Source organism: Diorhabda carinulata, chromosome 2, assembly GCF_026250575.1.
Source record: "Diorhabda carinulata isolate Delta chromosome 2, icDioCari1.1, whole genome shotgun sequence".
Taxonomy (NCBI): Eukaryota; Metazoa; Arthropoda; class Insecta; order Coleoptera; family Chrysomelidae; genus Diorhabda; species Diorhabda carinulata.
Window position 1 is genome coordinate 2,119,928 of NC_079461.1, and position 16,500 is coordinate 2,136,427.

General features: G+C 35.6%; 1 protein-coding gene and 1 long non-coding RNA gene across 2 annotated transcripts in view; one reads left to right on the forward strand and one right to left on the reverse strand.

Annotated features, from left to right (window-relative positions):
- Window positions 1–16,500, forward strand: part of LOC130903897 (mucin-2-like) — a 56,803-nt gene that overhangs the window by 34,529 nt on the left and 5,774 nt on the right. Inside the window, exons 3-16 of the mRNA XM_057816266.1 lie at window positions 883–1,065; window positions 2,291–2,550; window positions 5,796–5,920; window positions 8,024–8,153; window positions 8,225–8,410; window positions 9,086–9,348; window positions 9,414–9,560; window positions 9,625–9,797; window positions 9,861–9,980; window positions 11,700–11,920; window positions 15,016–15,118; window positions 15,195–15,357; window positions 15,423–15,545; window positions 16,239–16,406. Coding sequence (XP_057672249.1) covers window positions 883–1,065; window positions 2,291–2,550; window positions 5,796–5,920; window positions 8,024–8,153; window positions 8,225–8,410; window positions 9,086–9,348; window positions 9,414–9,560; window positions 9,625–9,797; window positions 9,861–9,980; window positions 11,700–11,920; window positions 15,016–15,118; window positions 15,195–15,357; window positions 15,423–15,545; window positions 16,239–16,406 — 2,365 coding nt within the window. The remainder of the gene's footprint in view (window positions 1–882; window positions 1,066–2,290; window positions 2,551–5,795; window positions 5,921–8,023; window positions 8,154–8,224; window positions 8,411–9,085; window positions 9,349–9,413; window positions 9,561–9,624; window positions 9,798–9,860; window positions 9,981–11,699; window positions 11,921–15,015; window positions 15,119–15,194; window positions 15,358–15,422; window positions 15,546–16,238; window positions 16,407–16,500) is intronic.
- Window positions 1–16,500, reverse strand: part of LOC130903900 (uncharacterized) — a 23,499-nt gene continuing 6,999 nt past the window's right edge. Inside the window, exons 2-3 of the long non-coding RNA XR_009060789.1 lie at window positions 8,061–8,108; window positions 1–428 (exon numbers count right to left, since the gene is read on the reverse strand). This is a non-coding gene — a long non-coding RNA (uncharacterized LOC130903900). The remainder of the gene's footprint in view (window positions 429–8,060; window positions 8,109–16,500) is intronic.

The window sequence follows — 16,500 nt, forward strand, 5'->3', positions numbered from 1 at the left end:
ACAAATCATTTATTTACCTATATACAATTCTAGAAAGTTCTAGAAAAAAAAATAAACAAATAAATAGACTTTCCTTGAAATTATTTGAAATAAATATAATATAAAAATAAATAAATAATATATAGAAAGTTCTAAAAGGAAACATCAAAAGGCGCTTCCGCTATTTATAAAAAATGTGAAAGGCGCCGCGCGAATTCGCCGAATTATAAAAATTCCACAGTAGCTGGCCTAGGGACCCATCTCACGTCAAAACTTTAAGGCACTTCTAGCAGACATTGAAGTGGTCTTGTCAATCCTTGGTTACAAGACTTGCTTAAACTATGGTAGGCGTCCAGGATGTCAAAAATGCTCCCATATCTCGTCTTTATGGTGGTTTATAATAAGTTCTAGCACACAAATCTAGTATACTATACCCCATAAATGGCAACCTAGAAATTTTCCATTATCAGGTACTAAAATGGATATTTCAGGTAGACGAAAAGGTAGCCGGAGTACATAATACAACTCGTGACTGATTCAATAAGATTATTACCTGGAATTTAGTATCTAATCCACTTTGTAAGGCTGGAAAATGGAAAAGAAATGAATTTTTATTATTTGAGAAGCCGTGGTTAGGTTAAATTAGGTTAGGTTAACCAAATAAAATATAAATTTACGGAACAAGTTTCTTATATATACAAAATGTTATATGCGTTTAAAATGTAAAATATTTTTTACTAAAATAAATATTTTATTTTTGTTTTTCATCAGCGGCATCATCTTCCTTCACGAGTTGTCTAATCTTCGTATCAACCACGATCACGAGTTGGCGCACTCCCACGAGATCAGTGCGCAAATAACGGCTCAATATTTAGTTATTTTACATTTTTTTTTTTATTTCAGATTCAAAGGAGATGCGCGTCGTTTGCTATTATACGAATTGGTCAGTGTACAGACCGGGCGACGCTAAATTCAGCCCCCAAAATATCAACCCCTATTTGTGCACACATCTTATATATGCGTTTGGAGGATTTACCAAAGACAACACGCTCAAGCCTTTCGACAAGTATCAAGATATAGAGAAAGGTAAATATGCAGTATAGAACCATTTGAATTTTTGAGGTTAGGTGTCATTTTTGTGGTTAGAAGCTATTCATTATTGTACATCTCACTCTTCGGCTTTAATTCTTCTGTTCTTCTTTACAAATGCCTGAGATGAGAAGACAACAGTAACCAGAGTGTTTTTAAAGCAGCTGAAACTCCTCTTTAAGTAACGAGTCCATTCAAAAAGGGAAGCTACGCTGCAGGCAGCTAGAATATCGATTGAAACGCCAGAACAATCGAAGACCACGGACCGTCGAAATTTCATTGGCTCAAATTAATAAAAATCATTATTGCGAATGGAAAGAAGAAACTATTGGAATGAGGTTTTCTTGGTGAACCAGAAATGTCTTTAAAAACTTGTTTTTTAAGTGTTACAGTCGAAGCAATTTTCATTTCTATTGTAATAATCTCTTTTCCTTCTTCAATTGCTTCGATCCGAGGGTAAAAGCTGTAGATGGAAGACTGAATGATAATGGATGAGATAGGATCTGAAGCAAATGATATCGAAGCATAAGAAGTTGATGTAAAGGCGAATAATGTTCTATATGAATGATTAAATTCGCCTTTATTAACGAGAAAGAAATTACCCGCGTAGATAACGCACAGACACATCAAAACATTTGTCTGTTTTGAAAATTTTGGGGGGAAACGTTTTATTATAATAAAATATACCCAATCTCCCCTACAGCTTGCAATTCACCACATTTAACAATTCTGAAGTGCAATTATATGCAAAATACTCTCGTTTTCTAAGTGATTCGAAAATTACGCGGTTTGAATATCGACAAACCGCGTAATTTTTGCAACAACTTTGTTGTTATATAAATAATTTGATAATAACAACCAGAAATTATTTTAATAATAATAAGCGAGAAGCAGAACGTTGTTTCTTTGTTATAAATAGATAATTTCTGATTTATTGTTAATAAAAGTTTTTTAATCGAGCCGTCCAAGGATTCTGCGGTACGACCAGATCTCGAAAACTTCCAACTTATTAATCGCGGTCGTCTTCAATGTCCAGCCTTCCTTAGACCACCACCACTTCAAGAACCTCAGTCGTAGGTTAAGATCAAAGATAAATAAACCTCAAGAATGCCCCAAGGATTAACTCCTTGGAAGTTAATAAAAATCAATTCAGTTGTTGGATATTTTCTAATACGAGTCCCAGTTCGATTCCTGTACGTTATTTTTTTATCGAATATTCCAGGAGGTTACGCGAAATTCACAGGATTGAAAACTTACAACAAGAATTTGAAGACCATGCTCGCGATCGGCGGATGGAACGAGGGTTCGAGTAGATTTTCATCTATGGTGGCGAATCCAGAAAGACGAAAGGAATTCGCTAAAAACGCCATTAAATTTTTAAGACTGAACCATTTCGATGGATTGGATCTTGATTGGGAGTATCCGTCTTTTAGGGACGGTGGAAAACCAAGGGATAAGGATAACTATCCACTTTTAGTCCAGGTTTGTAGAAAATCATTTATAATCATCATCTAAATTTTAGTTCGAAGCGATCCGGCGTCTTTGCGTCTTTTAGATTCGTCTCAGGATAGATCTGAGGCATACAAATATATTTGTTAACGAATTTTTTTATTAGAAGATCCTGCAAACTCGCGAGTCAATTTTAGTCTGTATTTTTTCAATACTTTTAGGGTTTTCCAATAAGAGGTGTTATTTTGAACAGCCCGCTATTTCGGTAAATGTCACTTTTAAAGCTGTCATTTTTTGACATTTGACAAGTAGAAACTACGCCATTAATGAAAATGGAACGATACGCGCTTCAACAACGCATTGAAATTATTAAAATTCACTATAAAAATGGTGAAAGTTTGGCAGAGACGGTTCGTAAAACTAAAACATTTTTGGGTCGACGCAATACAGAAATTGGTGGAAAAATTTGAGCTGTTGGGACGAGTTAGTGATTTGAAGAATAAAACCCGTGCACGTCGCTCAAGAACAACTGAGAATATTGCTGCTGTAGGCCAAAGTGTTGAAGAAAACCCAGATTTGTCCATTCCTCGTCGTTCTTTGGAATTAGCCATTCCACAAACGTCATTACACCGTATTTTGCATAAAAACTTGGGTCTTAAGGCCTATAAAGTTCAGTTAACACAAGAACTCAAGCCGGCCGATAATCAACAACGTCGTGTCTTTGCTGATTGGTTCCTTGAAATGCATGAAAATCATCTTAACTGATGAGGCTCATTTCCACCTTGGTAGTTACGTCAATAAACAAAATTGTCGAATCTGGGGCTCGGAAAACCCGAAAGTTATTGTTGAAAATCCTTTCCACCCTCAACGCATAACTGTTTGGTGCGGTTTATGGTCCGGCGGTGTCATTGGACCTTACTTTTTCGAAAATGAGGCTGGAGCAACAGTTACGGTGAATGGATTGCGCTATCGAGAGATGATTAATGATTTTTTATGGCCGGAATTGGATGGTATTGATTTGGACAACGTTTATTTTCAACAAGACGTGTCACACAAGCAACGAAACCATCTCGATCTTTTACGGGAAAAATTTCCGGACCGTGTTATCTCTCGAAGAGGTGATCACAATTGGCCACCGAGATCTTGTGATTTAACACCTTGCGACTTTTACCTTTGGGGCCAACAAAGAAAGATAAGGTCTACGCCAGTCCAGTCCAGCATCGATTCAAGACCTCAAAGATGGAATTCGTGAGGATATCGGGCAGCCGCTTTGCAATTTGGTTACGGAAAATTTCATGAAAAGGATATGGTCCTGTAAGCGCAGTCGTGGCGGCCATTTGGCTGATTATTAACGGCATACCTTCCTCTTTATAATGAAATAAACATCCGATCATTTATCTCAAAAAATGGCATTTTCTTTAAAAAAAAAAATAACACCTCTTATTGGAAAACAATTCAAAGATTAGTTGCGGAGTGCTAAATACTCAGAAAATGTTTGTGATTCTTATCAGAAAAGAAGTTTAGGGCAACTATCTTACGGGATAGATGAGGTGTACTTCTTGAGTGCCCAAAGCTGATTGGCTCACCATAAAATAGTTACCGATGGAACCAAAACCCATTCTCGGTTTTGTTGGTACATCTTCCAGTAGTTTAGAACCATCTGGTATGGGGCGAACTAAGATACGCATAAAGAAGCCTTTTGCCTTTCTTATCAATCGACAGCTCTACTTAAACAGGTGGTAAATTTAACTGGTGACTGGTCTTTATACCGAATATGGTTATGAACGATCCCATCTCCATAGGTATCACGTTAGCACCCACACGTGCCAGTTATGGTAGTTTACTTGATATAAACTCTAAATCAATGTTCAAATGAATCTGCTATCACAATATCTTCATTTTTTTTAACATTTTGAAGGATGTGGTAATTTTATACTTTCGCGGTCCCCTCGTTTTTTGGACCTAAAAAATCGAAAAATCATCCGATCTCGATGAATTTTTTTTTCAATTTGTTCGTTTTTACAGCGGATTTACGAAAAAAATTATGGGAATAAAAAAAATTGAAATTTATATTAGTTTCAGGGCTTTAAATGTTCATGAAAATGCACTGATTCACGTATAATTGTCGATAACTTTTTTCAAAATAATCAAATGAAGTTGTTATACTTTTTTTCATAATCTACACGAAAAAACGAACAAATTGAAAAAAAAAATTATACAAAAATGTTGATTTATCATATTTTTACAATTAAAAATAATAACAATTTCTCTTAAAATTGACTTTTTCTCAAATATACACCTTTTTTGTTAAGTAATCATTGAATTTATATGAACAAAAACATTCTTAAAATCACTTATTGTAATCAATTGTACAATATTAAAAGTTAACTTTGAAAAATTGAAAATTTTCACCATTAAAAAAAGGTATCGTACTAAGGTTGATTGTTAAAGAAAATTTGGAGCGGGGCGAGGAAAGGGGGGTCTGAAAAGCAAATCAATTGACCTCCTCCTAACCTAACCTAACCTAACCTAACCTCACTTAACCTAGCTTAACCTAACCTAACCTAACCTAACCAATATGTTTTAATTTTTTATATTCCCATAATTTTTTTCGTAAATCCGCTGTAAAAACGAACAAATTGAAAAAAAAATTCATCGAATTTTCAATTTTTTAGCGAAAATATAAAATTACCCAATTTCTGAATTCTCCATTTTGAAATATTTTTGGTTTCGTACAAAAAAAATCGTAAAAATCGAAATATTATTATACACCTTGTAGTTATTGTTGATATTTAAATGTTTAGACAACTAAATTAAGACTGTTCTAAAAAGGTTCAGTTTCTACTAACAGTGAAAGTTCAGGTGTTCTAAACGTGCTAAATGGTATTGAAATTTTATTTAAATGATTAATAAAATAGATATATTTTAAATGTCAAGGTTAATAACTATTATTTCACCTAAATATTCCAATGGAAATAATCTATATTCCTTACGAGGACTATTCATTAATAATTCATTTTTAGTTACCGCCAAATGTCACATGTCATCTGTCAAATTCCTTCGTCATAGATACTATACGAGGGTTGTATCAAATGTTGTATACGCATGAGTTGAAAGATTCCCACTAAAATTTCAACCTTTTTGGACGTTGATTCGTAATTTTAGATGAAACCTGGATCCACCACCTAAATCATTTCCCAAAATCCTTCTATTCTGTTTTGTCTATATATTTTTGGCACAGATATTTGTAATATTTAGAAATAAATTATATATTTCAGGATCTTAGAGAAGAATTCGACAAGGAAGCAGAAAAAACAGGAAGACCAAGATTATTGTTAACAATGGCCGTACCTGCTGGGATAGAATACATTAATAAGGGATTCGACGTGCCAAAAATAACCAGGTAAAAAAATGTAACCACTTGACAGATTTATAATACATAGAATGGCCTTCATAAAAAACTTGTTCTACAAGTGTACATCTATACATTAATCGGGGTATAATTTGCTGTCACTTTTGCGAGGGGCAATTTCTGAGTAACCTTAAACATGGAGTTTGATTAATGATATTAATCAATTTATTAGTTGATGATCCAGCTTTGATTTTATTGGAAATTGAATGAATTACGAGGTAGTTTCGATTTTTTCTCCGAAAAATAGATAATCGTTTTATTATTATTATAACTGTGTCAATTTTTATACAAAAGATTTTCATCGGAGCTCTTTCGAAAAGCTTTTTCCAAACATCGTTTTTCCGTTATTGAATCTTGAAATTTTCAAATGCGAATTGAAATATTTTGACAAAAGTTTCCTTTTTTGCACTTGTTGTTTATCAAATTAAGAAAAAATCGTCATAACTTGTACAAACGTCAATTTTCCGCTGAAAATTGGATTAAATCAAAAACCCAATTAGCACAATTGCACTTGTGTCGTTTTTCTACGACAACTAAATTCGGTCACTGTTCCAATAAAAATCGGCGCGAAAAAAAACTGACACTTCCGCCATCTCGCGTTTGTTTGTTTTAACGCAATATTGTCGTTATTCCATTCGAAAAATAATAGCAATAGGACATTAATAAAAAAATATAGACTATAACACGTGATAAAATGACTTATGCTTGCGTAATTATTCCCCCAAAAATGAATCCAATGCATTTAATTCAGGAGAATGTTGTGGCCATGTAAATGGACCTCCCCGGTCAATTCACCTATTAGAAAAAATGATTTTTCACATAATTTAGGAAGTGGGGAGGGGATCATATAAGTATAACTGACTTCCTGTAAGTATTTTCAATAAATAATTACAATTTATGATAATTCTTTTCAGAATTACTCTTTATGGCGAACGGTTTCGTTGATATCTAAAAATCCAAATATCTCCTAAACCATAAATTTTATCGAGTTGAACAAACAGACCTTTCTGCTAGAAAATCTATCGAAATATTCATTTTTGATATTTTTAAATTGTACAGGTTGTCCCTGTAAAAGTTACGGATCGTTAACTTGGTATGTACAACGATTTAAAAATCTAAATATCTCCTAAACCATAAATTTTATCGAGTTGAACAAACAGACCTTTCTGCTAGAAAATCTATCGAAATATTCATTTTTGATATTTTCAGATTATACAGGTTGTCCCTATAAAAGTTACGGATCGTTAACTTGGTATGTACAACGATTTAAAAATCTAAATATCTCCTAAACCATAAATTTTATCGAGTTGAACAAACAGACCTTTCTGCTAGAAAATCTATCGAAATATTCATTTTTGATATTTTTAAATTGTACAGGTTGTCCCTGTAAAAGTTACGGATCGTTAACTTGGTATGTACAACGATTTAAAAATCTAAATATCTCCTAAACCATAAATTTTATCGAGTTGAACAAACAGACCTTTCTGCTAGAAAATCTATCGAAATATTCATTTTTGATATTTTTAAATTGTACAGGTTGTCCCTGTAAAAGTTACGGATCGTTAACTTGGTATGTACAACGATTTAAAAATCTAAATATCTCCTAAACCATAAATTTTATCGAGTTGAACAAACAGACCTTTTTGCTAGAAAATCTATCGAAATATTCATTTTTGATATTTTTAAATTGTACAGGTTGTCCCTGTAAAAGTTACGGATTGTTAACTTGGTATGTACAACGATTTAAAAATCTAAATATCTCCTAAACCATAAATTTTTTCGAGTTGAACAAACAGACCTTTCTGCTAGAAAATCTATCGAAATATTCATTTTTGATATTTTTAAATTGTACAGGTTGTCCCTGTAAAAGTTACGGATTGTTAACTTGGTATGTACAACGATTTAAAAATCTAAATATCTCCTAAACCATAAATTTTATCGAGTTAAACAAAGGGGAACTTTTCGATAAAAAATCGACTGAAAAATCCATTTTTGCTATCTTTAGATTGTACAGGTTGTCCCTGTAAAAGTTACGGAATGTTAAACATTGGGCGTGAGTCAGATAGAAAAGTCACGTAGAAAAATTTCTTGCAGATACGTAGACTGGATGAATATTTTGAGTTATGATTACCATTCCGCTTTCGAGCCTTCCGTCAACCATCATGCTCCATTATACTCGCTGGAAGAAGAAAACGAATATAACTATGATTCGGATTTAAACGTGGTAAGTTGTTTAATTAAAAAAAGAAAATTTAGCAACAACAATCTTATAATACGTTAATTATTCATTTCTAGCATTATTCTATCAAACACTATCTCAAAAATGGAGCGGATCCGAGTAAATTGGTGGTCGGTATTCCAACTTATGGTCGATCGTTTACACTCCTGAATCCCGATGCTGTTGATATTGGATCTCCTGCAGACGGACCTGGAAATATGGGAGAAGCTACGAGAGAAAATGGATACTTAGCTTACTACGAGGTAAGACTCTTAATTCTAATGAATGGGTTGATTACCCACCGTATCCACCAGATCTGGCCCCCAGTAACTTTTTCCTGTTTCCTAACCTTAAATTTTCACTTGCAGGAGATTTGTAAGACACGAGAATGTTATAACAGGTTTTTTTGTTGTATTTGAGACCTAGGAAACGATTAAACATTTGTCAAATTTGACAAATACGTTTCGCAAAATGGGTACCGCGTCTTCACACAAAAACAACGTCGTGAAAATGTTTTCATCGAGTGTTTGGCAATGTTTTTCCATGAAGGAAACGTCTTTCACTGACTGAAAAGGGAGAACCGGCTCTAAAGCCAGTTCCTTCTGCAGTCAAGGTCATGGCGTCAGTTTTTTGGGTTGTTATGGGTTATGCGAAAGTTTGAAAGAAAAAATCAAGCAAAAACGATCGAATTTGGCTAAGAAGAAAATGTTGTTCCATCAAGACAATGCACCAGCTCATACATCCGGTATTGCAATGGTCAAATTTAACGAATAAAAGTTTGAATTGCTACCTCAAGCGCCGTATTCACCAGATTCGGCCCACTCGAACTATTTTCCATTCCTAGAGTTAAAAAAATGGCTGGGTGGTCAAAGATTGGGCAACCTAACCTAACCTAACCTAACCATCCTCGTAATCACGTGAATAAATTCATCTTTCAGATCTGTCAGTACGTTAAAGATCAAGATTGGGAAGTAGAACAGCCAAATTCAAAAGTAATGGGTCCGTTCGCGTTCAAAGATGATCAATGGGTGGGATATGACGACGAAGAAATAGTTAAAAGGAAAGCCGAATACGTAGCGGAGCACAACTTGGGTGGAATCATGTTTTGGTCAATAGACAATGACGATTTTAGAGGAAAATGCCATAACAAACCTTATCCTCTAATTGAAGCAGGTAGAGCAGCGCTGCTAGCAGCCTATGGGTAAGAATTTTTCTATTTTTTAGTTTTAAAAGTTGGACAGTAACGAGTGATCGGGATATTTTCAGAGTTACAGACGATAATCTCATCGCCCCAACGAAAAAACCGTTGAAATCTAGAACGAGAACAAGAACCAAAACATCGAATGTACTGGAATCATCTAAAGACGAAAAAACTGAGAAACCAGAAAAAATACAAACAAGGAGAAGGAACAGGTACACGGATTGTTCTAATATTTCATATATTTCACTGTAAAAAAATTGTTGTATGAAATTTCAGAATAAAAACAATCAAAACAAACGAAGAGGAATCTACAACAATACGAAAAACGAGAAGAAAGGATACCAAGAATGTATCAAACGAAGAAGAAACTTCAAGTTATAGCAGTCTTAAAGTTGTTACGCCGAGTTACACCACACCGGCTCCGCCGCCAACTCCTGATATGGACGGAGGTGATGTCCTTTAACGAAATTAATTTGATTTTTTTATAATTTCGAAATAAATCGTTATTTTAGATTTCAAATGTGAAGACGACGGATTCTATCCGCATCCAAAGGATTGTAAAAAGTATTATTGGTGTTTGAGCGGTGCTGGAGATTCTGGAATTGTAGCTCATCAGTTTACATGTCCTGCAGGTAAGTACAAAACTATAAAAAAAAACACTGGACCATTAAAACACACGCCAAGTTGTCAAATAAACTTTTTTCCTCGTGATTTACACCATTAGGAATAGGATTAATAATCACTCATCGAAGAAGAAGTTTTTGTTGTTTTTATAAACATTGGACAAAAAAGGCGCTCGTCGACTAAATTCCTAAAAACCATAACCAACATATTTTTTGTTTAAGTCGTTTTATCTGTCTATCGCAAATTGTTGTAAGTCTCTGGAGTATGCAACGAGAATAGCAGCGGAGGATTCAGGACTAGGCAGGACTACAACAGCTAGAAATGACGGTTTTCTCGTTACCAGTGCGGTAAAAATTGAGAAATGTGAAAATAAGCCATTAGACAGTTGCTGGATCATCTTCTCGAACTACTGGATCGATCACCAGTCATATCACAGATCACCAGTGGCATATCTTTTGACGCTCGCACCTGACGGCGATTCTAGAAGACCATACAACAACGCAAATCACGTAATTTTCTTGGCCTGCTCACAGTCCAGACTCACAGTCCATTAAAGATAAGATGGGGAGACGTTTACGGAGACTTGCGCTGGTCCTCATAAATTCTAACGAACTTCGCGACATATTGGTGCAGGAATGTGATACAAAGCAAGCCTCATCGTTTGCAAGAGCAGGAAATACTCGCCAATTAGGATAAATTGAAATTACACAACAATCTTATGACGACTTTGTAGGGAGAAACGGAAAACTACAGCTGGAGATCAGAGTTCATCTCATTGGGTATCTTGATATCACAAAGGTCCATGGATACGACCCCGACCAGGACCTAACGATACATTTTAACGACATAGAGAGTTTATTAAACGCTGGAGTAATCGGTGAATGTCGAAATCCTTTTGCTGGGGCAACTTTCTGCTGAAGCAACCCCAAAATAAGTGAATTTTCCTCTGGAATATAGACGGGTGATACTTATAGAACCAGGAACTGCTATAAATGATATATTGAATAGATCTTCTTTGGTTATACATCACCAGGAGTATCTTTATGTCTTACGTGTTCGGATTATACGTAGGATTGATCCTCTCCAAACCACCTAGGATCGAAGATTGGAGCTCAGAGCTTTAATGACTGCCACAGATGATAATCTCCTGTTTGCGATAATTTCTTCGTGGGGAATTCCAAAGGATGATTGCCAACCTTCATCAGAATACTGCCCAAGGTTTTAGAATGTGTAATCCTGGTCCTCTCCGTTCCTATTCTAGTTTTGTTATCATTTTGATGAGCAGCGATCGTTAGTGGACGGGAACTCCAAGTCGATAACGTCCGAAAATTGAGCCTTCGGGATAAATCCTTTTGCTGGGGCAACTTTCTGCTGAAGCAACCCCAAAATACGTGAATTTTCCTCTGGAATATAGACGGGTGATACTTGAATAGATCTTCTTTGGTTATACATCACTAGGAGTATATTTCTGTCCTCTCCAAACCACCTAGGATCGAAGATTGGAGCTCAGAGCTTTAATGACTGCCACAGATGATAATCTCCTGTTTGCGATAATTTCTTCGTGGGGAATTCCAAAGGATGATTGCCAACCTTCATTAGAATGAAGCAGACACTCTCCATTCCTCTTCTAGTTCTGTTTTGGAATCATCCTTGTTCCATTTGATGGCGTTTCCGTTTAGTTGAATATTGAAAGATCCTGTATGCGTAAAATATGTTGTTCTTCGTAGGTCTTTATTTCAATAAAGCTGCAGATTCTTGCGACTATTCACAAAACGTATTATGTAGCAAGAAAACGCAGAAAGTAACGACCGCATCTCAAGATATTTCACCAGGTTCTACTACTTCGACTCCGTTATCTACTTCCAGAGCTCCGCCGAAAATTACGGCGGCAACTAGTAGAACTACATTCGTACAAACATCTACTACTACCACAACGGAAGCATACGAGGTGAGTAAAAGTGAAAATACGATGAATCGGCAATTTTTATTAGTTCTTCCATTTCTTCTACAGTTCTACTAGATAAAGATTGTGAAACCGTCACTAAAGGATGCATGTGAGGTAATTTAGTTTTTTCCAGAGGTATTCCCATGGGTAGCATCGGTCTGTATCCTTCGTAGGTCTTACATCTCCTCAATTCGTGCGGATAACGCATATTATCTTGGTTTATCAAATTCTTTATGAGTTCCTTCTTATCGGCGGTTAGTACGTTTTTCAACGGATCCACACAAGCTCCGCATATAACCGGATTTTCTTTTTCTTTTCGAATCCAAAATTCTCGAGTGGGATCCGTATCGCCTCGAAGCTGGTCGTCCTCCCAAGCTTTGCCGGACTTTCTAAATTTTTCAGCTAAAGCCGGCATTAGATTGATTTTCAAGGATACCGTATCGATTGTTTCTATTTTATCGATTTTCGGTTTGATTCGTTTGAAATTCGCTGCGGCTTCTCTTTCTTTTTTGCCCCATTCGGTGGTGTACGTGGTTTCGCAAAGCAAATCTCTTATTGCCGGATCTTCGATGTTATCTAATGGTATCGCCGGCAACATAAATACTCTCGGTCTAGTTTTTATTGCTTCTTCTTTCGGTACTTTAATAACTTCTTTCAATTCCTACAAACATAACAAATAGATGAGTTAAACCCTGACAGTTAGAATTATGTCATTTCCTCCGTTATCACCCTTAAAAAAAATAATCAGCATCATCTTATGTACCGATTCTTACACTTTTCACAATTTACTTCATCACTACAACTAATTTATTGATAATTGTTGATGCGAAGAACAATAAAAGTAAGGAAAGCTTCCGATATAACCTAGAAACCACGGTACAAAGTATACAGTGGATTGAGGATGGTGGGAAGCGTCTTCGACTATTCTTCTACTATTGGAAGAAAGAAAAAGAGCATCGTTTCACCAATCTCTATCTCTCTCTACTCACTATTCTCCTCCTTTCTAATTCCCACTACTCGTATCAACAAAGTCATAGCACTTCAATTAAAATAGACTAAATAAAGATAAACAGTGGTTTACCGATGTTTTTTCTCTTTCTATAAGAAGCTTTAAGCCATTGGAAAGAAATATCTTGCTCAATCTCTCTTCTATATTAACTTTTATCGTAACGAGTTCAGTATTTTACGTATTAGCTAGATCTGGCTCCAGTACACTAGTGGACGGCCAAGGGCCTCCTGTTAGGCCCGTCGTAACCCACTTGGCATTACCAAAAGCCGACATCCTTTGAGATGCCAAGCGGGTGCTTTGGTTAGAACCTTTTGACGAATCAGCTGAAGAGAGAAAAACTACAGTAACTTGGTTCCACTGCCGGATGGAGACCGCGTGATTGCCCCAATAAAATACGACAGCTGTTCTTCAAAGACCGTCCCTCCAATTTCGCGTAGCTACCGCGGGGCCTTACCACAGATGCAATTTCAAGTCTTTTGGAACCAAATCCTCTTCCTCTCGGTTGAAAGCCGTGGTTGGAGGTCGCAAACTTAACAACCGGGGACGTTAAACCTTGAGTCGTCTCAACTGCGTTTTTTTCTTCTTCGCTTCTCTGATGTTCCGGAATTTCAGCACCGGTGAGGCTTCGATATCGGTAGAAACCGACGCTTTTGAGGCACTGGGTTCCTTGGTCTCTGCTTGCTCAGAGCCATTGCGGAAAAGAGAAGGTCTCTGCTCTTGTAGGGCCCTTGGAATTCGGCCAGATTTCCTGCAGACGCCTAATTAGGTCTCGGGTACCGTTCATCCTTCGACATGATTGCGTTCGCCTTGGATTAAGTTCCTTCAACCTCAAAACATTCACTTTCTTTCAATGTATACGACTAATGAGCAACTTACTTCGAAAGGTTTCCTAGGATCAGTATGTAATATAGGTTTAGGTGTTAAAAATATCTCGAACGGAACTTGTACATCTTTGCGTAATTTTCTCAAAGTACTGTGATCTACTGGTTCGTACGGTTTGGGTTTCTTCTCGATTTTTTCTGCTCGACCCGTTTCATAATCGTAAGTTGTTCTTAAAACATCGCGGTATTTTTTAAAGTCGCTTTGATATGTTGTAGAATAAGATGTCGTAAAGACATCTTTGGTGAGAGTTTCGTCGTAACATTCCATTATCACCGACGAAATGACAGCCTGTCAATATGACCCTAAGTTTGTTTTGTCAGCTACTTCTTATTCCATAGATCAACAATGAAATTTCGTGTGTGGAAGGCAGATCACACGTAAGAGGCTTTTTCGACCGTTAATGCAGAAGGTCCCGTTGGAAATTGAGCTAATGCGTTTGGATGATTCTCATTGCAATGAACATTTGTCTTTAACCTCAAAATATCTGTCCATTGAGCTTCCTCTTGACCAGATCTTCGGAATACAATGAATTAGAAAGCAATTCGAAACCCAATTCAGTCAATTTCGTACTTTTTATCGAATTCTGACAAGATGAATTGTCTTGATGAAACTTCTACTTCAATTAGTTATCGATTGTGAGCTCAAACTCGATATTTATTGTTGTTTCGCCTCAATTAAACTGTTATTTGTGTCATCAATTTTTTTGGATTAAGTTCCAAACACGTATTACTTTACGGAAGCTTTTTATTACGGAAAAATATTTAACATAAAAACATGAATTCATCTCTGTATTCTAACCTTAAAGTTAAAGCACACACAAACACTCTTAAGCATATGAAATAGGTTAAATAAGTTCCATATAAATTTCTCTAACGTTTCTGTTAACACTTGTATATATCTTATATTGTAAACACAAAAATTTTTCTATGATTGTAATGGTTAGATAAACTAGAAGTGTCAACATCAACTGTCATAGTTACACTTCCGTTTCTTATCAGCGAGTCTTCTTTTTTATTATTCTATGTCATTTACATCAAATGATTCTAGCGACTTTTACCATAGCATTAAAGTCAATTGTATTTTTTCCAAAAAGCTTTTTTTTTTAATATGAGTATTACTAAAAAAAAGAACCTTCAAACAAACAAATTTTTGGGATAATATTTGACTTAGTTACTACCATCGTTTATTATTTCTGTAAATATTACAGGATGATGAAGAATATGAAGACGATGAAGATGAAGATAAAAAGAAAGAGTCGGAAGAAGATCCAAAAGTTATTAAGGAATTGATAGAACTAATAAAAAAAGCTGGTATGTATTGGTTTGAATCACAAAAGTGATTTAGACTGCACCGATGCACCTACTACATTAATTATTGCATTTCTAGGTGGTCTAGAAGAATTAGAAAAGCAATTGAATGCAAAATCGAACGTTGATAATAATTCAGAACAACCAACTACGAAATCGTCTCTATCTAAAACCCTATATGAAAGAGTGCTTAGCAAAGCGATTAAAAATACTCCAACTACAATACCTAGTCCAAAAAGCAGGTAAAATTCGAAAGTGCTTTCAATTTTTGTAATTTATATTAATAAGAATTGTTATCTCATTCCAGAAACTCATTTTTCCGAAATAGTAGAGGACCCCAAAGCGAGAAAACCGAAGAAGATGTTGAAAACACAACTACAAGAAAATCTGAACGTGCAAAACTGCAATATACTTCAATTTCCAGATCCAGGTATTAAAAAACAAACAAACTTTCAGAAATCGAGGATTGCTACGCAAGTTTTGACATATGGCAACACTGACGTGAATGTGTCAAATCTGTCGTTGTCATCATAAGCCAATCAGAACGTGTTGTCATACGATCGCTATTTGAGCTTACAGATACAGATTTTCTATGACTTTCGACGTAGATTAAACCACCATGTCACGCTGGTTTTCCGAATTTAATAATTGTCGCACTTCGCTACAGGACGAATTTCGTGAGGTCGTCCAAAATCGGCTGTTGTGCCAGAAAATATCGATGCTGTACGTAAACTGATATTGCGTCATGTGATTGAGGCATATTTAGGCGTCGAAACGTTCTATTAGAGTAACGTAAAACGGTAAATTCTGAATAGTACACACCAGTCTTTGTGTACCAGAATTTTTGGAAGAAATCAGGGAAACTAATCGCAGAAAACGAATCATTCACCACGACAATACAAACTCGGATACATCGGTTAAGACAAAAACGTTTTTGAATAGTCGAAACATCGAATCGATGGATTAGGTTAGGTTAGGTTATACACCTGAAGAATCCTCGATGGAAATTCAATGATCTCGATGGAGAACATTTTGAAAAACAATATTTGTGTTGGTAGCTCATAAAATTTGAAAATTATTTGTTGAGTTTTTCCAAAAATAAACTTTGTTTTTAATATTACAGACCTGCAGTTTTACGTGATACGGAAGAAGAAGATTCAGAAGACGATGAAGAAATAGAGGAAAAATCAACAGGTCAAACAACTAGAAAAATAACCGACAAATTTCCCGTTTATACAAATATAAGACGAGGTAGAATCAGTACCACGACGAAAGCTCCTGAAAATGACAGGTAAGTTGTTATTTTGGTGTCAAACTAGAAGCTTCTGATATGCTGCAGATCTTTAGAACCATCAGTTATTTATCGTTCGCTTTATCTTTGCTTA